The sequence below is a fragment of the Zea mays genome, chromosome 9 (assembly GCF_902167145.1).
Source record: "Zea mays cultivar B73 chromosome 9, Zm-B73-REFERENCE-NAM-5.0, whole genome shotgun sequence".
NCBI lineage: Eukaryota > Viridiplantae > Streptophyta > Magnoliopsida > Poales > Poaceae > Zea > Zea mays.
Window position 1 is genome coordinate 11,091,321 of NC_050104.1, and position 27,328 is coordinate 11,118,648.

The following is a 27,328-nucleotide window of genomic DNA, read 5'->3' on the forward strand; positions in this document are numbered from 1 at the left end:
AAGACTAGTCACTTCATCATTTAATTTAGAAATGGAAACTAGGTGTTCACTACAAGCATCAACATTAAAATCTTTACACCTATTGCAAATCACAACATGGTCTACACAAGAGGTTGATTTATTAGCTATTTCTAACTTAGCATTCAAGTCATCATTGATACTCTTTAAGCTAGAAATGGATTCATGACATGTAGACAATTCACATGAAAGCATTTCATTTCTTTTAACTTCTAAAGCAAGAGAATTTTGCGCACTTACAAATTTATCATGCTCTTCATATAAAAGATCTTCTTGCTTTTCTAAAAGTCTATTCTTCTCATTCAAAGCATCAATCAATTCATTGATCTTATCAATTTTAGTTCTATCTAATCCTTTGAATAAACATGCATAGTCTATTTCATCATCACTAGATTCATCATCACTTGAAGAAGCATATGTAGTATTATTTCGAGTACTTACCTGCTTCTCCTTTGCCATTAGGCATGTGTGATGCTCGTTGGGGAAGATGGACGATTTGTTGAAGGCCGAGGCGGCGAGTCCTTCGTCGTCGGAGTCGGATGATGAACAATCCGAGTTCCACTCCTTGCCAAGGTGTGCCTCGCCCTTAGCCTTCTTGTAGGTCTTCTTCTTTTCCCTCTTCTTTTCTTGATCCTGGTCACTATCATTATTGGGACAATTAGCAATAAAGTGACCAATCTTACCACACTTGAAGCAGGAGCGCTTCCCCTTCGTCTTGCTCTTGTTGGGGTGCTCCTTGCGACCTTTGAGCGCCGTCTTGAAGCGCTTGATGATGAGGGCCATTTCATCTTCATTTAGCCCGGCCGCCTCAACTTGCGCCACCTTGCTAGGTAGCGTCTCCCTGCTACTTGTTGCTTTGAGAGCAACGGTTTGAGGCTCGTAGATTGGGCCATTTAGCGCCTCATCAACATATCTTGCCTCCTTGATCATCATTCGCCCGCTCACAAACTTCCCAAGTATTTCTTCGGGCGTCATCTTGATGTACCTAGGATTCTCACAAATAGAGTTAACAAGATGAGGATCAAGGACGGTGAAGGACCTTAGCATAAGTCGGACGACGTCGTGGTCCGTCCATCGTGTGCTTCCATAGCTCCTTATTTTGTTGACGAGGGTCTTGAGCCTGTTGTACGTTTGGGTTGGCTCCTGCCCCCTAATCATCGCGAACCTTCCTAGTTCGCCTTCCACCAACTCCATCTTGGTGAGCTTGGTGACGTCGTTTCCCTCATGTGAGATCTTGAGGGTGTCCCAGATCTGCTTGGCATTGTCCAGGCCGCTCACCTTATTGTATTCTTCCCTGCACAAGGAGGCTAAAAGAATAGTAGTAGCTTGTGCATTCTTATGGATTTGTTCATTGATAAACATAGAATTATCCGAACTATCAAATTGCATTCTGTTTTCTACTATCTCCCATATACTTGGATGAAGAGAGAACAAATGACTACGCATTTTGTGACTCCAAAATCCGTAGTCCTCTCCATCAAAATGAGGAGGTTTACCAAGTGGAATAGAAAGCAAATGAGCATTGGAATTATGCGGAATACGAGTGTAATCAAAAGAAAAGTTCGAGTTAACTGTTTTCTTTTTCTCCTCGTATTCGTCGTCCTTTTGAGAAGAGGAAGATTCGTTGCTGTCGTAGTAGACAACCTTCCTGATGCGCCTCTTCTTCTTCCCATCTTTCTTCTTTTGACTCGAGCCAGAGTCATTGACTTTGTCGTCCCTTGGCTCGTTGAAGATGGACTCCTTCTCATTGTCGTTGACCACCATCCCCTTTCCCTTAGGATCCATCTCTTCGGGCGATTATTCCCTTTCTTGAAGAGAACGGCTCCGATACCAATTGAGAGCACCTAGAGGGGGGGGGGGGTGAATAGGTGATCCTGTAAAAACTTAACACTTAAGGCCACAAAACTTGATTAAGAGTTAGCACAATGAAATCAAGTGGTTACAGGAGATCTCTTGTGAAATACAATAGACACAGTGAGAACAAGCACAAGAGACACGAGGATTTATCCTGTGGTTCGGCCAAGTACAAAACTTGCCTACTCCACGTTGTGGCGTCCCAACGGACGAGGGTTGCACTCAACCCCTCTCAAGTGATCCAATGATCGACTTGAATACCACGATGTTCTTCTTTCTTTACTCTTTCTCGCTTGTGAGGAATCTCCACAACTTGGAGTCTCTCACCCTTACAATAAGAATCAAAGTGAAAGCACTAGAGTAAGGGAGGGAAGCAACACACTCAAATCCACAGTAAATACGCACACACACAGCCAAGAATTGAGCTCAAATAAGTATCACAAAGTTCACCACTAGAACGGAGCTCAAATCACTAAGAATGTCAAACGAGTGCGCAAAGTCGAAGTGCGAATGATCAAGAATGCTCAAAGTGTGCTTAGTGTCCTCCTCCATGCGCCTAGGGGTCCCTTTTATAGCCCCAAGGCAGCTAGGAGCCGTTGAGAGCATTCTAGGAAGGCAATTCTTGCCTTCTGTCGACTGGTGCACCGTACAGTCCGGTGCACCACCGGACACTGTCCGGTACAGATTTCTTTCCTATTCTGGCGCAGCCGACCATTGAAGGTTTGGAGCCGTTGGCGCACCGGACACTGTCCGGTGCACACCGGACAGTCCGGTGCCCCCTTCTGACCGTTAGCTCGGCCACGCGTCACGCGCGGATTGCGCGGCCGACCGTTGGCACAACCGACCGTTGGCTCACCGGACAGTCCGGTGCACACCGGACAGTCCGGTGAATTTTAGCCGTACGCCGCCGACGAATTCCCGAGAGCGGCTTTTTTCACTAGAGCCAGCTTGCGCGCACCGGACACTGTCCGGTGCACCCAGACTGAGCAGAGTCTTGGCTGCTCGAGCCAAGTCTTTTCCAATTGTCTTTTCTCTGATTCTAGCACTTAGACAAATATGTTAGTACACAAAAACCAATGTAATAAGTCTAGAATCATACCTTTGTATTGATTTGCACTTTGTCCACCCTTTGGCATATACTCATTCCCTTAATGTGTGTTGGGCACTTAATCACCAAAATCTTATAGAAATGGCCTAAGGGCACATTTCCCTTTCATTACCCCCTAATTCAACCTCGTGCGAAGGAAAATTTGCAATACTAGATTTATCAAATGCACATACTAGTCTCCTATAATCGTTTTGCATACCCCCTATGATATTTTGCATTTGTTCCCGCTGTTCATCTACATAATTCTTAAGAGATTGTAGCTCGTTTGTTTTACTTACATTGGGGATATATGGTGTGGGTCGAAGCGAAGCCGAATCCGTCGCCCGTTGTCGGACGACTTTATTGTTCCTGTCCACCTTGAATTTGGCCAGGAACTTTGCTCTCGCCTCTTGGATCAGCTGCTCCTTATGCTCCTCGAACTGGAGCTGTTCGTCAGCCGGCAAGGTTTCCCAAGTCGGTTCTATAATGTTGCTGGGAGAGACTTCAGAACTATCCCTTGAACCGGCCATTGAGGGCCGATTTGATGGGTCTAGATGTGTTTCCCCAGCGGAGTCGCCAAAAAGTATGTTGACACCTTTTTAGGGCGCCAATCACTCAACACGAACCAACGGCGGTGCTCTCTGCACAGGGGCCGACGGTCCGCGGCCAGGGGCCAGACGGTCTGCGGCCTGGCGCGAGGCTAGGTTTTCCTGCCTGACGGCTAGATGGTCGGCGCCCTGGGGCCGGACGGTTCGCGTCCTGGGGCCGGACGGTCCACGCGTGCGCAGGGGTGGCGGAAGATCGCCTGCGACGCCTGGATCTCGCTCCCGGGAGGGACCCTCTCGGGGAGGAGAGATCCTAGGAGTTGTCTAGGCTCGGACAGGCCGACCTAGACTCCTCTAATCGACGTAGAGTCGAAGAAAAGCGGAGAATTTGGAGATTGGAAGACTAAACTAGAACTACTCCTAAGAAATAAATGCGAAATAGAAGTGTTATTGATTCGATTGATTATTACAAATCGGTCGTATACCTCTCTATTTATAGAGGAGGGGGGCTGGACCCTTTACAAACTAATTTCCGAACTAATTCCGCGAATCTAGCTAACAACCGTAGCACAGAACCCAGAACCCAGAACCCTAAACTGATCTGCGCGGACCGTCCGGCCCACAGGCGCGGACCGTCCGTCGCTCAAACCGGTGTCCAACACAACCAAACAAAAACAAGATGCTTTTTTTAGAGCTCTTCCTCACGAGGGAGCTAGAAGAGCTCTATCAAAGCGGCTTTATATAAATTATTGTTGATTGGAATTTGAAATAGAGGCTGACCTCCGTGTCAGCCACGTGCTCCAGTGTTGCACGGTGCGCTATGTCAGCGATCTTGGCCGCAAAAAAACTACGGCCACCGACTCCAGTGACCACAGTAGTGCTAGTGCCCGATGCGCTAAGTCAGCGATCCTTCTTTTTTACGATTATCCTCGTCAATGTAATTAATGGAAGATCAGATCAGATCAGATTTTGCTTCCCAGCTCCACCCACCGAGAGTCGGAGCGTGATCAAGCAAAGACCTAGGCTGCGAGGCGACAAACGCCACGACCCGGCCGCGTGCGGCGTGCCGGTCCGGCGGACGAGCGTGGCGCGCGGGAAGCCCTCCCCCTCGTCGTCCTATAGAAGTAGTTCTTTCGCCTTTTTATAATCGGTCACTCCCGCCCCCCCCAGTTCCGCCGCGCGTCCCCGCTTGCCGCTGGCTGCTGAGCCGCCGCCGTCAGACTCCGAACCCAGGTTAATAGGCCCGCCGCCGCCAGACTCCCCGCTTGCCGCTGAGCCGCCGCCGCCGTCAGACCCCAAGCCCAGGTTACTAGGCCCGCCGCCGCGCGCGGGGGCGGGCTATGGACCAGTCCACGGCCAAGGCGGCCGCGGCGTCCAATAACGCGGACCACGTCCTCGTCATCCCGCCCGGCCACCCGCCGCCACTGCACCCGAGAAATAACCAGCAGCCGGAGACTCCCAAACTCTCTCAGAACCCCGAGAAGCCGCTGCCAACCTCCAGCCCCTCGCGCCCGCCGCTGCCCCCCGCGGCCCTCCGCCGCCGCTCCTCCATCGCCAAGCCCAAGTCGCGCTTCGTCGAGCCGCCCACCCCGACGCACCCGCACTCCGCCCACCCCTCCCCAGTCCACCCCGCCGCCGCCGCCTCGCTGACCGCCACCCCGACCCATCGCGCCGCGGGCGGCTCCACCCCTGCTGCAGAGGTCGACGACGACGAGGACCTCTTCCGCAACAAGGACGGCTCCCGCGCGCCGGCCTCCGCGGCGCGCTGCCGCCGCCGGGCCCGCCTTGGCGTGGAGCTCTGCGTGCTCGTCCTCTTCCTCGGCCTGCTCCTCGTCAGTCTCGTGGTGGCGCCCCTACAGGGCCGCGTCCTGTGGGGGCTGGAGGTCTGGAAGTGGTGCGTCATGGTCATCACCGTCTTCTCAGGCCACCTCCTCAGCCAGTGGCTCGTCACGCTTATCGTCTTCGTTATCGAGCGCAACTTCCTGCTGCGCACCAAGGTGCTCTACTTCGTCTTCGGGCTCAAGAAGAGCTTCCAGGTCTGCCTCTGGCTCGCGCTCGTGCTCATCGCCTGGTCCCAGCTCTTCGACAGCGAGGTCGGCCGCTCCCGTAAGACCGCCAGGATCCTCAACTACGTCTCCAGGTTCCTCGCCTCCATGCTCATCGGCTCCGTCATCTGGCTCGTCAAGACCTTCCTCATGAAGGTGGTCGCGTCCACGTTCCACCGGAAGGCCTTCTTCGATCGGATCCAAGAGAGCGTGTTCCATCAGTACGTGCTGCAGACGCTGTCAGGCCCGCCGTTGATGGAGCTGGCGGAGAATGTGGGGCGCGAGGGCAGTGGCCTTGGGCGGGTCAGCATCAGCAGAGCCAAGGAGGAGAAAGGCGTGCCAGAGGTGATCGATGTTGTTAAGCTCAGGAGGATGAGTCAGGAGAAGGTCTCAGCATGGACGATGAGAGGGCTCATCACAACAATCCGAAGTTCTAGGCTGTCAACTATATCTAATACTATCGAGAGCAGCTTTGATGATGTAGATGGCATTGAACAGAAGGATAAAGAGATAAATAGTAAATGGGAGGCCGAGGATGCGGCATATGCCATATTCAAAAATGTCGCAAGGCCCGGCTATAAGTGAGGACGACTTCAACTTTTCAGTAGCCATTTTTTTTGTCTACATATGTATGCATGGCTCAACACTCGCAACAATTCTTTTTAATTGTTGACATAGGCACATTGAAGAGGTGGATCTGCTGAGGTTTTTCACCAAGGAGGAGGTGGACCTGCTGATTCCAACTTTTGAGGGAGCACCAGAAACCGGAAAGATCAAAAAATCTGCTCTAAAGAATTGGGTGGTAATGAAAAAATGAACACATTTACTATCTCTGTTTTTGTTCTGTTTCAGAGTTCATAGGAACATATTATTGGTTGACCCATGTCTCGTGTCTTGAATTTTGATAATTGATATGGTGTGCCGATGCAGTCGTAACTGTGGATATTGAGCCTGGTGTGGTAGGAGAAACTTGTAACTGAATATGCATGATTTGAGGATTATATGTTTATGTATAATTGTAATTTGACTTTCTTACTTATGTATTTATAAGTCATTTCATTTTTAGTCGTTGCAAATCATTTGATTCCTTGAATCAGGAAACAATACACAATGTCAATATATGTTCTGTTTTGTAAATTTTGATGTAGTCATTGCAAATCATTTGGCTTGTATAGGAAGATGTCTGTCTGCTTTCCTGATCTTGTTTTACTACCAGGTGAAAGCATACCTCGATCGCAAGTCACTAGCACATTCTCTGAATGACACAAAAACCGCAGTTATGCAGCTTCACAACCTCGTCAGCGTTATTGTCATAATCATATCCATCATTGTTACGCTACTGTTGATGGGCATTGCGACAACCAAGGTCCTTGTTGTCGTCTCGTCCCAGCTTCTGGTTGTGGTATTCATATTTGGGAATGCATGCAAGACTGTATTTGAGGCCCTCATATTTGTGTTCATCATGCATCCATTCGATGTTGGTGACCGATGTGTAATCGACGGAACACAGGTAACTTCTAGATCACCCTTTGTGGTACCTCTTTCCATTGATTTCCCATGTTATGTCATGTCATGTCATGTTGCTGACATGAATATACTCTGATGATAGATGACTGTTGAGGAAATGAATATATTAACAACTGTTTTCTTGGAGAATGACAACGAAAAGATATACTATCCAAATTCTGTGTTGTCCACAAAGGCAATCAGCAACTTCTACCGAAGCCCTAACATGTTTGACACGATTGATTTTGCAATTGATATTTCAACTTCAGTTGAGAGCATTGGAGCTTTGAGGTCCAAAATTAAAGGGTAATTCTCAAACTTAACCTGAATTCATATTCAACTTCAGATTTGTAAATTTATTGAAAGAAACTATGTCAGCTGGTTTGGGCAGCTTGTACTTTATTTATAAAAAAGGAATAATAATACAAGGGCAAAGAAGCCCTTGCAGGACATTTACAAAGAGGGGAGTTGGGGTCTTGGGGGGGGGGTGTCTAGATACGAGGTACCAGAAGCTGCATATGACACCAGCAGTGAATAAGTTATCTAAGCATAATTCACATTATCAATTGTCATTGGTTCCTTTTACTCTCAGGTACTTGGAGAGCAAACCAACGCATTGGCACCCTGTCCACACAGTAAATCTGAAGGACATCTTGGATGTGAACAAGATCAACATGTCCCTCTGTGTCCAGCACACCATGAACTTCCAAAACATCCGGGAGAAGAACATCAGGAGGTCTGAGCTCGTTATGGAGTTGAAGAAAATATTCGAGGAGATGTCCATCCGGTACCACCTGTTGCCCCAGAAAGTCGAACTCACCTATGTAAGCTCGAACCCGCTGCCCACCCATACAAGATAGAAGATGGGTGAAGACTTGAAGTGTTATACTAACAACTTTATCATTTCATGGGATCTGACAGCTGATCGCTAGTTGTGCAGTCTGTTCTGAGATCTGAGGTTCTTAAAACTTTGCATAGTAGATATTGACTCGTATATTAATTTGCCAGATAATGGATTTGTAAGAGATGATGGTACTAATGATCAATGCTTTGGGATTGGGTATAAAAACCATTTGGTTATCTAGACCGTTTGGTGCTTCACAATCGAAACTGTTAGGCCAGCTCCAACCAGTATTTGAGTCCTAAAAATTAAAATAGAATCTGATTTAAATTGTTTAGGGCCACAAAAACATTTACAACTCTAACAATCAGGAGCGGACGCAAGGGCGACAAAATGGGCCATGCCCCCTTCAAAATTTTACAACCTTTTATATCTAATATTCATTTTCTGTTAAATATAAAAAATGAAGTTTTGGGTGGGCTAAAATAGCCCTGTAATGGGCCTCCTTGTCGGATCAGACTAGTTCTTCTGGCTTTCGTCCTCCTCCTCGGTCCAGTTCTCGCATCTATGTGTCTGGCTGCATTTTTTCTTGACACCGTCCAAGCCAGTCTGCCAAGATGCCTCGTTCCCGACGCTGCCCCTTCCTGACGTGTGATGTCGCTCGACCCTGCTCCTTTCTCGGCGCCCGCACCCTGCTTGTCGTCGTCGCGACGTGGTCCGCCTGACAGATTTCATCTTCCTCGTCACGACAATGCGACCCGTTCTTAGTGGCTGGTGAGCTTGGTGAACCAGCAATCCCTGGCTCTTTGCCGGAGATGTCGCTCTTTACCCTGTCTCTTTTGGTGCGCCCCGATCTTCTAGGAGATCGACATTCGACAATGTATGACATTCGACAAGGTATGCACGACTTCGATTCAGTCAACAAGAACTTAGCGGTATGTTTGCTTCGTATGTTTATATAAATTTCTTCTTTGAACTTGTATTATGTACTAATATGAAACTTCAATTGTATGCGACACTAGTTTTTTTGGTCTTAATTTTGTCACGTGGTCTTCTTAGCCTCCATAAATCCTCGTCCCGTGTCCGGGACTACCAACAATTGAGTCCTATATCATATTATTAGGCAATAAATCATGTTATTTAGTAAATAAAAGGTTAGGTCTCCAGCATATTTAGGACCTGAGAGGCCGAGTCATATTATTCTTTGATCAATTTTTGTGAAATAGAACTTTGTTGGATCAGTTTTTTGATGTTAGAATCCTATATGTTAAAATACAACATTGTTTGGGCTCTTGTTGGAGATGCTCTTAGAAAATAATCACCTCACAAAATGTTCGTAGGCTCGGAGATTGAAATGGGCCTTACGTCATGTCTGCTACGGATCACTTTATCTATCATGCTATCAACTGTAGTTGGTCTTTTACCAATCATGGTGCTTCATTGTACAATATTTACTGTTAGCCTACAATTATCTTAGTGCCACGTCAACTTTTATTTTACAAACTCTTATTTAAAATGAAACACTATGTTTGTTTGGAAAAGATCATCTGATAACATAATTAAAAATACATAATTCAAATAAAATAAACATTTTTAAAAAATAAAAATTACATAGTTCGTAAAATAGCGATACAATACTACTCATTGTCAATTTTCTCATCCACCTTCATATTTTTTCCTTATCTAATTTTCTTGGTTAATTTTTGTACCGCCAACTTGTAGGCTCTTTTTATGTCGTTGTCCATGTTGACAATGGATCAATCCAACAATTTAGTAAATGGCTTAAACACATTTAATTGAGATATCCTCTTCCTGGCTTTGTATAGCCTGTTCACGATGCTCTTCTCCATTACATGAGACTTAATGCTAGTCATGCTAGCCACTTCCCTTTGTGTTGTGCTTTTTCCCTATTACGACCAATAGAGCGTGTTGATTTGACATTATCCAGTGATGCAGAGCTATAATCACTATCTAAATTTACACGAGATCTTTTGCTCCCATCATTGGAGCTGTTGTTACTTGTTACCATGTTATGTGCATCATTTCGGTTGATGGCGAAGAGAGTGCCACATGTGCTCCAGCTTGAAGTCCATTTCGTCATACCTATTGTGGAAGCTCTCATTTGACGCTTCGAGAAGCATATCACCATCTGCTTCGCTCGATCGGACCATGAACAATCATTTGTATATGCCTTTGAAGAGGATGACCTTGTGGTTGTTTGTGGACCATTGGTCCTTCAACTGCTTGGGGTTGGGGTACATTAGGGAGGAGGTTTTGTGGAGTTATAAATAGTCGCTATTTTGCCCGAAAGGTCGGTCCCTTTTTGTCGTTTCCCTCAACGAGGTCAATGAAGTGTAATAGCCACACATGAATATAAAAAATTATGAACTAAAAATATTGTTGGCCTAAACATTATGTCCAATTCATAACAATATATATGTACTTACCAGTCTTTTATCCTTCGTCTTAGTTCAATTTCTTCGCCATTGGAACTAGGCCGCATCAGAGTATGTGGACTGGTTGGAGGATGCATCGTTGTGACTTCTTGGGGGTACTATCATGCCTGTTGGAGGATAAAAAGGAGCATGCACACTATATGGGGGATCACCATATGGGAGAGGGAACGAAGGAGGAGCACCATATGGAGGATTGTATGGAGGAGCACCATATATACGATCTATAAGGAGGAGCACCATATGGATACCTATATGAGTATAGAGGAGGGTAACAATAAGAAAAAGATTGAGAAGGAGTGTCGATGGTAGGTGGTAGGAGAAGGAGCATCGATCATAGGAGGTTCAATGTAGGTTGAGGAGCATCGATGAATAGTCGATATAGATACAGAGGAGGACATGATATGTAAGTATAGGTTATAGACTTAGGGAATGGAGATGGGAAGGAACATCCTCATTTCGATGATGAACGTGAGAAAGACCATCGAAGAAAACTTGCTTTATACTAGTAGGGGTCTCAGAACATTATGGAGATTGCTCGTTGAGCAAGTCGATGAATGTATCAAAGTTCATATTCCACATTGGATCCATAATAAAACATAAAGTGGAAGGTTGCAGGTAGAGAATAAGGCTTGTGAATTAGAGAGTGACGGGTGTGAATGCACCCAAACACATCCCTATTTATAGGGTGAATGAGTATTTTTTTTAAATTGTTGAAATCCAAATGTCTAAAGTGGCACCAACATTTCAGAAACCACCATGTCACCACGAGACGGTCGATACTGACCAGACCTAGCTAGTACCGATCTAGACTCCAACATCGTGGTCAATACCAATTAGCATGGTTTCAACGCCACTGGTACTGACTAGTGACAGGTCCATCGATCGACAGACCATAACACCTACCGATAGGACCACATGTGATCAATGATAAGGGCCCAAGCTGCACCTAACCTTACAAAGTGGGATGCTGAGGGAAATGTGGACTACTCAAGTATCACTGCAGGGGTGGGATAAGTTCATCGATATATGGTGGACGTCAAACATATGCAACTCGATGTGTGTATGACATGCCACATGTATAAGTTCGACGACTTTACTAAGCCATCAAAGTTAACTTGAAATAAATTTCATAGCCTATGGGCCATTAAAATTATCTAGCGCCATGTGTGCCTACCACATCACCCATATAAGTTTGACGATTTTAAGTTGTTGAGATTAATTTGAAAGAAATTCGACGCCCTATGTAGACCATCGAAAGTAATTTTAATTTGATGGGGCCATCATACTTATGGGCTTAATTTCATCAAGTTAAATTTGACGGGAAACCATCCAAATTAACTTAATATCATCGTTTTGCCCTTAATTTAAATGGGTTTTTGGCCATCGAATTTTAAGCAATTTCTATAGTGAGTGGAGCATTTATTAATAAAGTACACCAGATATTGATAATATTGTTGTAAAAAATCCTACTACTAAAATTCTCTAGTTGATGATTGAAAGAATCTAGGGCCCTAGTTGATTTTGGTAATTAATGCCAACATAATATTATTGTGACTGACATATGTTTTACATCTATAATATAAGGTGACCCACATTATGTAGGAAAATATGCTCAGAAGGTGTAAATAGCCTAGTTAGTGGAAATCGATGTTCGGCTAAGAAGAAATGCATGAAAAGGTTAAGGATTGTTAGTTCTGAGTGTCAAAAGAGTTGTTGAACACTTAGTATATATAGTGGTAGGTAATTCATTTGCTTTTATATCTATTATATATGTTGGACTATACATTGTCATATCTGTAGGGGGTGACAATAGTAACATTGAAATGACTAGTACACATGGCAACTTCTAGAGTCGATAGTCCAGTGTGCTTTGATCTGATACTTGGTGTTGGATGGTCTAACACCCTTATTTTCTACATGATAAAGGGATCAACGACTATTTGACTCTTATAACATTATAAATGGATCTCGTTCGGCGTCGGAACAGTAAGCTTGGCATCCTAACCCGATAAAGAACTAAATAAGCCTAGGAAAATATCTCTAACTCATCTCTATTGATATTGATTCATCCAAAGTTAGATTGAGGGTGATCTCTAGTGTTTGAATCAACATGTTGCAATTAGTGGAACTAGTCATCATATTGAGCTATGGAATTTTTGTTACTCCTGGTGGCACTGTCACCTAGATGGCTTGGAGGTAACTAAGGATTGTTGAGCGACTATTGGAGACTCTCGTGGGCTCGAATCATTATTATGAGGGGCTCTTATTGGTATTCCCTGAAAGCATTTAGGTCCCTGGTTGGTTTTAGTGATTAATGACAACATAAGATTATATGTGACTGACGTGTGTTTTGTAGAGCAAATGGTAAGTTATGTCGCATTACAGGATGTTGCATTGCAACGGTAAAAACAATACCTCAGATGAGAACTTGAAGCGACGGCTGAAAAAGGCGAATCAAAAGATGAAGGTCTTCATATTCCGAGTGACTAAGGAGTTGTGGACACTTGGTATAGAATTAGGTATTCTATTTTTATTTTAGCCGTATTATAAAGAGGGGTTGTGGATGAGTAGTTTGATCAAGAGAATTCTACTGTAGTGTTGGTGCATATTCACACTCACATCTAGTGCTAGGTGTCACTCTATAACACACTCACAAGTTAGAACGAAATCAGGTTAGAAAAACCAAAGGAAAAGAAATTGGTTTTGCTATCTTAGGGGCACCGGACTGTCCGGTGTGCACCGGACTGTCCGGTGCGCCCCTGTCAGTGGGGCCAACCTGCCCCGGGGCAGCTCCTCTGCCCCCAAGAAACTCGAGAGCGACGAGTTCGCAGAGCCGATTTTTAGCGCGCGCACCAGACTGTCTGGTGCACACCGGACATTCACTGTTCACTGTACGGTGCGCCATTAGAACAACGACTAGCTGTCAGAACTAGCCGTTGGAGTGCACCGTTGGCGCACCGGATTGTCCGGTGTGCCCATGCGCAGAAAGCTCCATCAACAGCTAGTTTGGTGGTTGGGGCTATTTATACCCCCTCCACCAGCCACATTAAGTGTCTTGCTATCCACATTCAAGTGTATTCATTGCTAGTGCATTGCAAGTCCCACAAAGCCTAGTGAGGTGATTAGAAAATCATAATCCCATGTTAGGACCTCATTAGTGTGCATGAGAGTCACGTAGAGCACACACCACATGCATTAGGCTTCTCTTGGTCAAGTGAAAGTCTATGGCTTGTTACTCTTGGTGATCGTGAAAGGGAAATGTGCCCTTGGGCCATTTCTAAGTATTTTGGTGATTTAGTGTCCAACACAAGTATCTAAGTATTAAAAGGTGGACAAAGTACAAATCAAGTATAAAGGTATGTTTCTCAGACTTAGTACATTGTTTTAGAGACTAATATATTGTGTCTAAGTGCTGGAAATAGGAAAAATCAAGTTGAAATCAAAGAGGGCTGTGTTCAACCAAAGCCAGCTCTGTCTGGGTGCACTGGACTGTCCGGTGGTGCACCGGACAGTGTCCGGTGCGTCAGGCTGGCTCAGGCGAATTTGCTGCTCTCGGGAAGTGATTAACGGCGTATGGCTAAAATTCACCGGACTGTCCGGTGTGCACCGGACTGTCCGGTGGGCCAACGGTCGGCCGCGCGATCCGCGCTGGACACGTGGCCGAGCCAACGGCTAGAAGGGGGCACCGGACTGTCCGGTGTGCACCGGACAGTGTCCAGTGCGCCAACGGCTCCAAGGCTGCCAACGGTCGGCTTCGCCAAATAAGGAAGGAAATCCACACCGGACAGTGTCCGGTGGTGCACCGGACTGTCCGGTGCGCCAGGCGACAGAAGGCAAGATTTGCCTTCCTGGAATGCTCTCAACGACTCCTAGCTGCCATGGGGCTATAAAAGGGACCCCTAGGCGCATGGAGGATAATACCAAGCAACCTTTGAGCATTGTTGATCATTCACACTTCACTCTTGCGCACTAGTTCGACATTCTTGATGATTTGAGCTCTGTTCTAGTGAGAATCTTGAGATATTATTTTGAGCTCAAGTCTTGATCATGTGTGTGCATACTTGCTGTGGTTTTGAGTGTGTTGCTTCCCTCCCTTACTCTTGTGCTTCATATTGATTCTTATTGTAAGGGCGAGAGACTCCAACTTGTGGAGATTCCTCGCAAGCGGGATAAAGTAAAGCAAAGCAAAACACCGTGGTATTCAAGTAGGTCTTTGGACCACTTGAGAGGGGTTGATTGCAACCCTCGTCCGTTGGGACGCCACAACGTGGAGTAGGCAAGCGTTGGACTTGGCCGAACCACGAGATAAACCACTGTGTCTATCTGTGTTGATCTTCTTGTGGTTATTGTGTTTTGCTAAGACTCCTCTCTAGCCACCTGGCATTATTTGTGCTAACTCCTAATCTAGTTTTTGTGAGTTAAATATCAAGTTTTTACAGGATCATCTATTCACCCCCCTCTAGGTGCTCTCAATTGGTATCAGAGTCGTTCTCTTCAAGAAGGGACTAATCGCCCGAAGAGATGGATCCTAAGGGAAAGGGGATGGTGGTCAACAACAACGAGAGAGAGTCTATCTTCAATGAGCCGAAAGATGACAAGCCTACGGACTCGGGCTCAAGCCACAAAAGAAGAGAAGGGAAGAAGAAGAAGACAAGGCGCATCAAGGAGATCATCTACTACGACGACAACAACGAGTCCACTTCTTTCTAAAAAGACGATAACGACTATGAGAAAAAGAAAACGGTCAATTCAAACTTTTCTTTTGATTATTCTCGTATTCCACAAAGCATAAATGCTCATTTACTCTCCATTTCACTTGGTAAACCTCCTCACTTTGATGAAGAGGACTACGGATTTTGGAGTCACAAAATGCGTAGTCATTTGTTCTCTCTCCATCCAAGCATATGGGAGATAGTTGAGAATGGAATGCATTTTGATAGTAGTGATAGTCCCATGTTCATAAATGAGCAAATTCACAAAAATGCACAAGCTACTACTGTTCTTCTAGCATCTTTGTGCAGGGTTGAATACCATAAAGTGAGCGGCTTGGATAACGCCAAGAAGATTTGGGACACCCTCAAGATCTCACATGAGGGGAACGACATCACCATGCTCACCAAAATGGAGTTGGTGGAGGGCGAACTCGGGAGATTCGCGATGATAAGGGGGGAGGAGCCAACCCAAACGTACAACAGGCTCAAGACCCTTGTCAACAAAATAAGGAGCTATGGAAGCACGCGATGGACGGACCACGACGTCGTTCGTCTAATGCTAAGGTCCTTTACCGTACTTGATCCACATTTGGTAAACAATATTCGTGAAAATCCTAGGTACACCAAGATGTCGCCCGAAGAAATTCTTGGAAAATTTGTAAGCGGGAGAATGATGATCAAGGAGGCGAGATACGTGGATGACGCATTGAATGGCCCAATCCACGAGCCTCAAACCGTTGCCCTCAAAGCGACAAGAAGCAAGGAAGCGCTACCGAGCAAGGTGGCTCAAGTTGAGGCGGCCGGGCTTAATGATGAAGAGATGCCCCTTATCATCAAGCGGTTCAAGACGGAGCTAAAAGGTCGCAAGGAGCACCCCAACAAGAACAAAACGAAGGGGAAGCGCTCCTGCTTCAAATGCGGTAAGATTGGTCATTTGATCGCTAACTGTCCTGATAATGATAGTGACCAGGAAAAGATGAGTGGAAAGTGGGAGAAGAAAACGAACTACAAGAAGGCGAAGGGCGAGGCACATCTTGGAAAGGAGTGGGATTCGGATTGCTCCTCGTCCGACTCTGACAATGAAGGACTCGCTGCCACCGCCTTCAACAAGTCATCACTCTTCCCCAACGAGCATCACACATGCCTCATGGCAAAGGAGAAGAAGGTATGTACTCGAAACAATGCTACTTATGCTTCTTCAAGCGAGGATGAGTCTAGTGATGATGATGAAATAGATTATTCATGCTTATTCAAAGGCTTAGATAGAACTAAGATCGATAAGATTAATGAATTGATTGATGCTTTGAATGACAAGAATAGATTACTAGAAAAACAAGAGGACCTTTTATATGAAGAGCATGATAAATTTGTTAGTGCACAAAATTCTCTTGCTCTAGAAGTTAAAAGGAATGAAATGCTTTCTTGTGAACTATCTACTTGTCATGAAACCATTTCTTCTTTAAAGAATGTTAATGATGATTTAAATGCTAAACTAGAAGTAGCAAATAAATCTAACTCTTGTGTAGAAATTTGCAATAGGTGCAAAGACTTTAATGTTGATGCTTGTAGTGAACACATAGTTTGCATTTCAAAATTAAATGATGAAGTGGCTAGTCTTAATGCCCAACTTAAGACTAGCAAGAATGAATTTGAAAAGTTAAAATTTGCAAGGGATGCCTACACGATTGGTAGACACCCCTCAATTAAGGATGGTCTTGGCTTCAAGAGGGAAGTCAAGAACTTAACAAGCCATAAGGCTTCCATCTCCGCCAAGGAGAAAGGGAAGGCCTCTATGGAAAATAGTGTGCAAAAGAACCATGCTTTCTTATACCATGATAGGAAATTTGCTAGAAATGTTCATCATGATAGGAATTGTAATGCTTATGGTTCAAATGCAATGATTGCTTCAAGTTCTTCCTATGTGCATGATAGAAATTTAGCTAGGAGAAATGTTGTTCATCATATGCCTAAGAGAAATGTTGCTAATGTCCCTAGGAAAGATAATGAACCTTCTACAATTTATCATGCTTTAAATGCCTCCTTTGCTATTTGTAGAAAGGATAAGAAAGTAGTTGCTAGAAAATTAGGGGCAAAATGCAAGGAAGATAAAACTTGCATTTGGGTCCCTAAGGCTATTTGTACTAACCTTGTAGGACCCAACAAGAGTTGGGTACCTAAGAGCCAAGCCTAAATTTGCCTTGCAGGTTTATGCATCCGGGGGCTCAAGCTGGATTATCGACAGCGGATGCACAAACCACATGACGGGGGAGAAGAAGATGTTCTCTTCCTATGTCAAGAACAAGGATCCCCAAGACTCAATTATATTCGGTGATGGGAACCAAGGCAAGGTGAAAGGTTTAGGCAAGATTGCAATCTCAAATGAGCACTCTATTTCCAATGTATTCTTAGTATAGTCTCTTGGATATAATTTGTTATCCGTAAGTCAATTATGTAATATGGGATATAATTGTCTATTCACAAATGTAGATGTGTCTGTCTTTAGAAGAAGTGATGGTTCATTAGCTTTTAAGGGTGTATTGTACGACAAACTTTATTTAGTTGATTTTGCAAAAGATGAGGCCAGTCTAGATGCATGCTTAATTGCTAAGACTAGCATGGGCTGGCTATGGCATCGCCGCTTAGCACATGTGGGGATGAAGAACCTTCACAAGCTTCTAAAGGGAGAACACGTAATAGGTCTAACTAATGTTACCTTCGAAAAAGATAGACCTTGTGCAGCTTGTCAAGCAGGGAAACAGGTGGGAAGCTCTCATCATGCAAAAAATGTGATGACCACATCAAGACCCCTGGAGTTACTTCATATGGATCTCTTCGGACCCGTCGCCTATCTAAGCATAGGAGGAAGTAAGTATGGTCTTGTTATAGTTGATGATTTTTCCCGCTTCACTTGGGTATTCTTTTTGCAGGATAAATCTGAAACCCAAGGGACCCTCAAGCGCTTCCTAAGGAGAGCTCAAAACGAGTTTGAGCTAAAGGTGAAGAAGATAAGAAGCGACAATGGGTCCGAGTTCAAGAACCTTCAAGTGGAGGAGTATCTTGAGGAGGAAGGAATCAAGCACGAGTTTTCCGCTCCCTACACACCACAACAAAATGGTGTGGTAGAGAGGAAGAACAGGACGCTAATAGATATGGCGAGGACGATGCTTGGAGAGTTCAAGACCCCCGAGCGCTTTTGGTCGGAAGCCGTGAACACGGCTTGCCACGCCATCAACCGGGTCTACCTTCATCGCCTCCTCAAGAAGACTTCGTATGAGCTACTAACCGGTAACAAACCCAATGTTTCGTATTTCCGAGTTTTTGGGAGTAAATGCTACATTCTAGTAAAGAAGGGTAGGAATTCCAAATTTGCTCCCAAAGCGGTAGAAGGGTTTTTGTTAGGTTATGACTCAAATACAAAGGCGTATAGAGTCTTCAACAAATCATCGGGTTTGGTTGAAGTCTCTAGCGACGTTGCATTTGATGAGACTAATGGCTCTCCAAGAGAGCAAGTTGTTGATTTTGATGATGTAGATGAAGAAGATGTTCCAACTGCCGCAATACGCACCATGGCGATTGGAGATGTGCGGCCACAGGAACAAAAGCAGCAAGATCAACCTTCTTCCTCAACAATGGTGCATCCCCCAACTCAAGATGATGAACAGGTTCATCAAGAGGAGGCAAGTGATCAAGGGGGAGCACAAGATGATCAAGTAATGGAGGAAGAAGCACAACAGGCACCTCCAACCCAAGTTCGAGCGATGATTCAAAGGGATCATCCCGTCGACCAGATTTTGGGTGACATTAGCAAGGGAGTAACTACTCGGTCTCGATTAGTTAATTTTTGTGAGCATTACTCCTTTGTCTCTTCTATTGAGCCTTTCAGGGTAGAGGAGGCCTTGCTAGATCCGGACTGGGTGTTGGCCATGCAAGAGGAACTCAATAACTTCAAGAGAAATGAAGTTTGGACACTGGTGCCTCGTCCCAAGCAAAATGTTGTGGGAACCAAGTGGGTGTTCCGCAACAAACAAGGCGAGCACGGGGTGGTGACAAGGAACACGGCACAACTTGTGGCAAAAGGTTATGCCCAAGTCGCAGGTTTGGACTTTGAGGAGACTTTTGCTCCTGTGGCTAGGCTAGAGTCCATTCGTATTTTGCAAGCATATGCCGCTCACCATTCTTTCAGGTTGTTCCAAATGGATGTGAAGAGCGCTTTCCTCAACGGGCCAATCAAGGAGGAGGTGTACGTGGAGCAACCCCCTGGCTTCGAGGATGAACGGTACCCCGACCACGTGTGTAAGCTCTCTAAGGCGCTCTATTGACTTAAGCAAGCCCCAAGAGCATGGTATGAATGCCTTAGAGACTTTTTAATTGCTAATGCTTTCAAGGTTGGGAAAGTCGATCCAACTCTTTTTACTAAGACTTGTGATGGTGATCTTTTTGTGTGCCAAATTTATGTCGATGACATAATATTTGGTTCTACTAATCAAAAGTCTTGTGAAGAGTTTAGCAGGGTAATGACTCAAAAGTTTGAGATGTCGATGATGGGCGAGTTAAGCTATTTCCTTGGGTTCCAAGTGAGGCAACTCAAGGACGGGACCTTCATCTCCCAAACGAAGTACACGCAAGACTTGATCAAGCGGTTTGGGATGAAGGACGCCAAGCCCGCAAAGACACCAATGGGAACCGACGGACACACCGACCTCAACAAAGGAGGTAAGTCCGTTGATCAAAAGGCATACCGGTCTATGATAGGGTCTTTACTTTATTTATGTGCTAGTAGACCAGATATTATGCTTAGCGTATGCATGTGTGCTAGATTTCAATCTGATCCAAGGGAATGTCACTTAGTGGCGGTGAAGCGAATTCTTAGATATTTAGTCGCTACGCCTTGCTTCGGGATCTGGTATCCAAAGGGGTCTACCTTTGACTTGATTGGATATTCAGACTCCGACTATGCTGGATGTAAGGTCGATAGGAAGAGTACATCGGGGACGTGCCAATTCTTAGGAAGGTTCGTGGTGTCTTGGAATTCTAAGAAACAAACTTCCGTTGCCCTATCCACCGCTGAGGCCGAGTACGTTGCCACAGGACAGTGTTGCGCGCAACTACTTTGGATGAGGCAAACCCTCAGGGATTTTGGCTACAATTTGAGCAAAGTCCCACTCCTATGTGACAATGAGAGTGCTATCCACATGGCGGATAATCCTGTTGAACACAACCGCACAAAGCACATTGACATCCGGCATCACTTTTTGAGAGATCACCAGCAAAAGGGGGATATCAAAGTGTTTCATGTTAGCACCGAGAACCAGCTAGCCGATATCTTTACCAAGCCTTTAGATGAGCAGACCTTTTGCAAGTTGCGTAGTGAGCTAAATGTCCTAGATTCGCGGAACTTGGATTGATTTGTAGCATACATGTGCTTATGCCTTTGATCATGTTCCATTTGCAATTTGTTGTTTATGTATGGTGCTCAAGTTGTACAAGCACTCCCCGGACTTCACAAGTCCAATTGCGAGTGATGCACATATTTAGGGGGAGATGTGCTACAACTTGACCCTTTGAGACTAACTATGTGCTTGAGTTTGCTTAATTTAGTCTCAAAGGAGGATTGAAAGGGAAAGGTGAACTTGGACCATGCAAGACGTCCACTGCACTCCGATGAGAGGGTAACTCACTCCAAGTTCATCTCCATGTTCTTATTGCCTTTGTACTCTTATTTGGAGATTTTGGGAGGCAATGAGGTTTAAGGGCCAAAATTGATCCCGTTTTGGTGCTTGATGCCAAAGGGGGAGAAAATAAGGCCAAAGCAATAAATGGATCAACTACCACTTGTGAATTTTGAAAATAGTAGAGTTAGAGTTTTTGTTTGTCAAAATACTCTTGTTTGGAGAAAATAGTAGAGTTAGAGTTTTTGTTTGTCAAAATACTCTTGTTTGGAGTTTTTGTTTGTCAAAATACTCTTGCTTGCCTCTTATTGTCAAAAGTTGGTCTCTTGTGGGGAGAAGGCTTAATTATGGGAAAGAGGGGGAGTTTTTGAATCCTTGATCAATTTCTCGTGAAATATCTCTCTTTATGTTTCAACATGTGTGTTTGACTTAGAAATAGGAAATTGAGTTTGATTTGCAAAAACAAACCAAGTGGTGGCAAAGAATGATCCATATATGTCAAATTTGAATCAAAACAATCTTGAGTTCTCATTTGAATTGATTTTGCACTTGTTCTACTTGATTTATGTTGGGTTGGCATAAATCACCAAAAAGGGGGAGATTGAAAGGGAAATGTGCCCTTGGGCCATTTCTAAGTATTTTGGTGATTTAGTGTCCAACACAAGTATCTAAGTGTTAAAAGGTGGACAAAGTACAAATCAAGTATAAAGGTATGTTTCTCAGACTTAGTACATTATTTTAGAGACTAATGTATTGTGTCTAAGTGCTGGAAACAGGAAAAATCAAGTTGAAATCAAAGAGGGTCGTGTTCAGCCAAAGCCAGCTCTGTCTGGGTGCACCGGACTGTCCGGTGCGTCAGGCTGGCTCAGGCGAACTTGCTGCTCTCGGGAAGTGATTAACGGCGTATGGCTAAAATTCACCGGACTGTCCGGTGTGCACCGGACTGTCCGGTGAGCCAACGGTCGGCCGCGCGATCCGCGCTGGACACGTGGCCGAGCCAACGGCTAGAAGGGGGCACCGGACTGTCCGGTGTGCACCGGACAGTGTCCAGTGCGCCAACGGCTCCAAGGCTGCCAACGGTCGGTTTCGCCAAATAAGGAAGGAAATTCGCACCGGACAGTGTCCGGTGGTGCACCGGACTGTCCGGTGCGCCAGGCGACAGAAGGCAAGATTTGCCTTCCTCGAATGCTCTCAACGGCTCCTAGCTGCCTTGGGGCTATAAAAGGGACCCCTAGGCGCATGGAGGATAATACCAAGCAACCTTTGAGCATTGTTGATCATTCACACTTCACTCTTGCGCACTAGTTCGACATTCTTAGTGATTTGAGCTCTGTTCTAGTGAGAATCTTGAGATATTGTTTTGAGCTCAATTCTTGATCGTGTGTGTGCGTACTTGCTGTGGTTTTGAGTGTGTTGCTTCCCTCCCTTACTCTTGTGCTTCATATTGATTCTTATTGTAAGGGCGAGAGACTCCAAGTTGTGGAGATTCCTCGCAAGCGGGATAAAGTAAAGCAAAGCAAAACACCGTGGTATTCAAGTAGGTCTTTGGACCACTTGAGAGGGGTTGATTGCAACCCTCGTCCGTTAGGACGCCACAACGTGGAGTAGGCAAGCGTTGGACTTGGCCGAACCACGTGATAAACCACTGTGTCTATCTATGTTGATCTTCTTGTGGTTATTGTGTTTTGCTAAGACTCCTCTCTAGCCACCTGGCATTATTTGTGCTAACTCCTAATCTAGTTTTTGTGAGTTAAATATCAAGTTTTTACAGGATCACCTATTCACCCCCCCTCTAGGTGCTCTCAGATCGGCATACCTAGACGACTTGGTGGCGATTGGAGTGCAGTGATCACCCCAGAGGGCTTGTTGGTGACCCGACTCAAGTTTGTACGCGGTCATGAGGGATCCACCGCGCCGGAGTGGCAAATGATCATCTCATAGAGAGCACTTGGTTCTTGCGATGACCATGGGAAAGCGATACCCTTGCGCGGATGCTCTAACGAGGACTAGGGAAGAGTGTCGACTCTTCGATACCTCGTCAAAAAATGGAGGAGTCTTCTTACCTTTACTTTAAATTTTGTATTTACTTTGAGCATTTTACTTTGTGAAATTGCTTAGCTAGTATTTGTAGTAATGACTTAGGGTTGTTGTTTTTCTAGTAGTATTTGCTTAATGCTAGTAGTTGGGTGAAGTTGGGCTCATGCTTAGGGTTTAACTTTTGTTGAAATTTTAGAAAAATCCAATTCACCCCTTCTTGGGCATTGTAATCCTTTCATTCCCCTTAGGAGTTTTGTGAAGAGCAACTATATTGAAATCACAACTTGTTTAAGTGTCTCCCTAGTGTGGTTCTTATGATGCTCCCATTGTGGCTTAATGTGTGATGCCAATTAGTGCGTGAACCACCTAGTGTATGACACAATGAGGACATAAGTTGCTAGCAGTAGGGAACACACGATGACACCTAAGAGGGAGGGTGAATTAGGCAAATCTATTTTCGCTCTAGTCTATGACATCTATTTTTCTCTTAATCAAAACCTATGTAGATAACCAAACGTTTATATGTGAAACTAAGGTTTTGACTTAAGTGTTGCTATCCCTACTATAAGAGGACTTATGCAACTTAGGTTCCAGTTCTATCAAACTAGTATATAACTAAGCTTATAATATAAAATCATGTAACTTAAGTAACAATACAAATGTGGAAGCTTAAATACAATAGAGATACAAACTCGCATTGATATGCCAGTATTTTTATAGAGGTATTAAGAAGTGCTCAAACTAGTCCCCGTTGAAGCTGCACGCAAGAGAACCTCATGCGAGGGCTAAGCTCTCGGTCAGGTAACTCCGTTGATAGCCTGTGGCCATCTCCACGTGCAAGTAGTGCTTCTGTTCTAGCCTCTTTTGGATGCTCCCCGCCATCTCCACTATCAAGCTTTTGAATGAAATATCATGGGTCTTGCTCCCTTCAGTACACAGTGACGGTAATACCACAAATTCAATTGATGTGATCTTACAAAACTAACGGATCCTCCTAGTACAACTAAAATGAAGCGTGCAAGCAACAAGGTATACATTGGTGTGCACAGGCACTAAGGACTGAAGGTGTAAATTCCTCACTTCACTAGGGGTTTACCTAGAGAAAGCGCTAAAACAACGATCTAATTAAGCTAATTAAGCATTTCACAAAATACCTACGCTAATCAACGAGTGATTCTCTGAGCTGTTGGGTGTCTATAGCTATAGAAATATAGTATCAACTCTCTAGTCTCGTGTAGTTTGCGCTCCTAACTTATTCTTTCAAATACATCTATCTAGTTATATATTTGTTGCTCAACTAGCTTTGTGTAGGTTATACTTAGTATCTGTTGTTTGCTATCTCTTGCTATTAGTAGCTTGCATCATTCCATATATACTAAAGATGAAGCTATTAAAATTATTTAGCGAGGCTTACATATAGCAAAATAGACCTAGATAAAGTATATTCTTCCATGGTATCTTTTATGCTAATTAATTTGGCTCTAGTGACAATTATGATTTTAAGGTATTATATATAGGTTATTCACCCTCTCTGGCCATCTAACTCCTCACACTTCTTCATTATCGTTAATTGTCTCAACAACTCAATATTTAAAACCACCACAAGTCAAGATACATGTTGTATGCACCCTTAACATATACTAGGTATGTGCCCGTGCGATGCCACGAGGCGGGGGAGCATAGGGAGTGACGTCTAGGCTACAAATATATTTTTTGTTTACTTCTAAACACTAAGATATGTGTGGTCTGCTGGTTAGCCTCTAATTTCTAGAGCAGAGGGGTGTGGGTTTGAGTCCTAGTTTTGCACTATTTTTTGCGGGCGCTTGATGCGGGGAGGGTGAAGCTAGCACCAGGTGCCCACATTATGCTTGATGTGGGGAGGGTAAAGCCATAGTAGCACCAGGTGCCCACATTATGTTTTTAATATAGTAGTATAGGTATAGATATATATGCGCTCAGCAAGCGGGTTATACCAACAAAACAATTCATGAATCCTTAGCCAACTTACTTATTTAAAATAATTACTATTATACCTTAATCATTATTGTGCAAAATAATAAAAAAACAAATTTCGGGCCGAGTGTAGGTCACCCGTGGTTGAAATAGAAACCCATATCCACACCCGCGAAACTTCGGATCGGGTGCAGGTTACACCCGCAGGTAGAGATGGCCAAACGGGCCGCCCGGCCCGGGCCGGGCCCGGTGAGGCCCGACCCATTTTGGACCGACCCACTAGGCACGATTAGAAAACCGGGCCAAGCTGTTTAAGCCCGCGGACTCGATTTCCTGTCCGAGCCCGTCCCGCAGCGGGTCTAAACAAGCCGGGCCGGCCCGTTTAGCACGAAAAAAGCGGGCTAAGCGGGCTGGTAAGAATGTTTTAGTGCAAAAAAGCGGGCTTAACGAGCTTATATGTAACAAGCCGTGCCTAATTTACTGTACGAGCCCGGCCCGCTTATTTGTGCTGGGCCAGCCCAGGCCCGCATAGAATCGGGTCGTGCCGGGCTCGGACCGGACTCAAACAGCGGGCTTCGTGCCGGGCTCACGGGCCTCGTGCTTATTGGTCATCTATACCCGCAGGTCAAAATCTTCACCGTTACCCATAACCATCGGATCGGGTATCCATCGAGTTTCAGATTTGTCATCCCTAGTCAAGCTAAAAGACATTGCACACTAGTACGCTACCACACTCACGATATGGCTAACCTCAGAATCAAAACTTGTTTTTTTTTGTGGACAATTGCTCCTCGTACCGATACTCATGGATACTTATCAACCATGTGTTCACACATGTGGAGTAAATTAAATAACTCCCTCCTGCAGTTTACCTTCTTTTTTTTTGAAAAAGAGCAAGTATTATTCTCTGTCGACATGTACGGCGATGGATTTATGCATGGCTACGAACATGATAAAGCCAACGGCAACCAACAGCACATAGTCATTAAAAAGTATAAATAAATTATACAACAGGGGCACACGTGCTGACGTGCCCCGGTCGCGTCTCACGCGCGCGTAGGCATGGAAAGGCGGCGTCTTAATATTTGTCGTACGTTAATTAATTTATAAACTAAAATATGATAAATAAAAAAGAACTAAGAGTACTTTCATACGTATTTCTGTTGGGATCAGATGAAAAAATCTATACATACGCATGACTGTAAATATTCTCCTCTCCGTACGTGTACTTGTTGTCTACGCAAGCTGCCCGGCCGTCTGACAGCGGAGCCAGTCCTCGTCGGACTCGAGAAACGACGCCAGGGCCCTCACGTCGTCCATCCAGTCGCAGTCACCGTCGCCGGAGAAGCACGGCTCGTCCTGGCTTCCGACGAGAGGCGATACCGACGCCGCTGAGCTGCAATCTTCCGACGACCCTGCTTCTCCTCCTAATCCTCCTCCGGCCATTGGCGTCGCCGTCTCGCCCGCGTGCGCCGGCGTCGTGTCCCGGTGGAAGAAGAAGAGTCCGCCCGTGCACCGCACGGCCTTGGGCGCCCACACCGCCGCCGCCGAGGTCGTCGTCGTCCCGGCTGAGTCAGGGTCCGCGCGAGGAGCGGCGCCCTTCTGGCCGGTCTCGCCGCTGCCCGACGTCGCGGCCGGGGTGGCGTGCGAGCCGGTGTCCGGCGCGATGACGACCCTGCTGCCGCCAGCGCCGGCGCCGGCGCCTGCCCTCCGGCCCAGCGTGCTGTTCCAGTAGTTCTTGATTTCATTGTCTGTTCGGCCAGGCAGCCTGCCTGCAATCAGCGACCACCTGCGTGCCAACACGCATGTACATATGAGCTCACTCTCACATGCACGGCGACACCGGAACCGGAACAGATGAATTCGCAGCAGATGCTCGATCGCCTCGTCGTCAGCTCGTGTAATAAGCTAGCCCACCACTGGCCACTGCACCGACCTGTTGCCGAGGAGCCTGTGGAGGCGGATGATCATGAGATCCTCCTCGTCGTAGGAGATGTTGCCGCGCCTGATGTTGGGCCGGAGGTAGTTCAGCCACCGCAGCCGGCAGCTCTTGCCGCACCGACGCAAACCTGCACCCACACACGTGATCGTCCTCCGATCTTGTCTTGGTATATATATGATCCCAAAATGAAATAAAAAGACTAGCTAATTTTACCGGCTTTCTGGGGCACTTCCCTCCATTTGCCTTCGCCATGGGCCTTGACGTAGGCGGCCAAGGCATCGTCCTCCTTGCTCGTCCACGCCCCTCTCTTAACGCCTTCCTTCGCGCAGCACGCCCTCCTCCCCATCGCGCTCGCTCTCTCGTCGATCAAGCTCCGTCGTCGGCGTATTTAAATGCACGCGCGCGGTCGACGTGCGTGGCCGGCTGACCGGTGCCTCGATCTGTAGCAGTGGCGCTAACTACGTGGCCGAGTTGAGGCCCTGCACCTAAAGTGCATGCATGGACGACACTGCTGTGCTGGTGCTGAGCAAGGGCAACGTATGCAGTTAAAAAATTGGCATTTATCGAAAACTGCATCAGAACGAAAACTGATCGAATGATGCGTGCATGCATGATCTGCTATGAGGGCGAGTGTAGCAGCAGAGACCTATTTTCAATATAATG

General features: G+C 45.6%; 2 protein-coding genes across 2 annotated transcripts; one reads left to right on the plus strand and one right to left on the minus strand.

Annotated features, from left to right (window-relative positions):
• The first annotated feature begins 4,451 nt into the window (after positions 1 to 4,451).
• LOC103637910 (mechanosensitive ion channel protein 10) lies at positions 4,452 to 8,139 on the plus strand. Its single transcript, XM_008660921.4, has 5 exons — positions 4,452 to 6,130; positions 6,228 to 6,351; positions 6,766 to 7,059; positions 7,159 to 7,361; positions 7,648 to 8,139. Exons 1-5 carry the CDS (start codon positions 4,845 to 4,847, stop codon positions 7,913 to 7,915), a joined length of 2,175 nt encoding a protein of 724 aa, XP_008659143.1. The 5' UTR covers positions 4,452 to 4,844; the 3' UTR covers positions 7,916 to 8,139.
• A 17,710-nt stretch (positions 8,140 to 25,849) lies between these two features.
• LOC541757 (anthocyanin regulatory C1 protein-like) lies at positions 25,850 to 27,044 on the minus strand. The gene is made up of 3 exons (NM_001397118.1): positions 26,879 to 27,044; positions 26,660 to 26,792; positions 25,850 to 26,512 (listed from the first exon to the last, which is right to left on the minus strand). Exons 1-3 carry the CDS (start codon positions 27,009 to 27,011, stop codon positions 25,960 to 25,962), a joined length of 819 nt encoding a protein of 272 aa, NP_001384047.1. The 5' UTR covers positions 27,012 to 27,044; the 3' UTR covers positions 25,850 to 25,959.
• Positions 27,045 to 27,328: the final 284 nt, after the last annotated feature.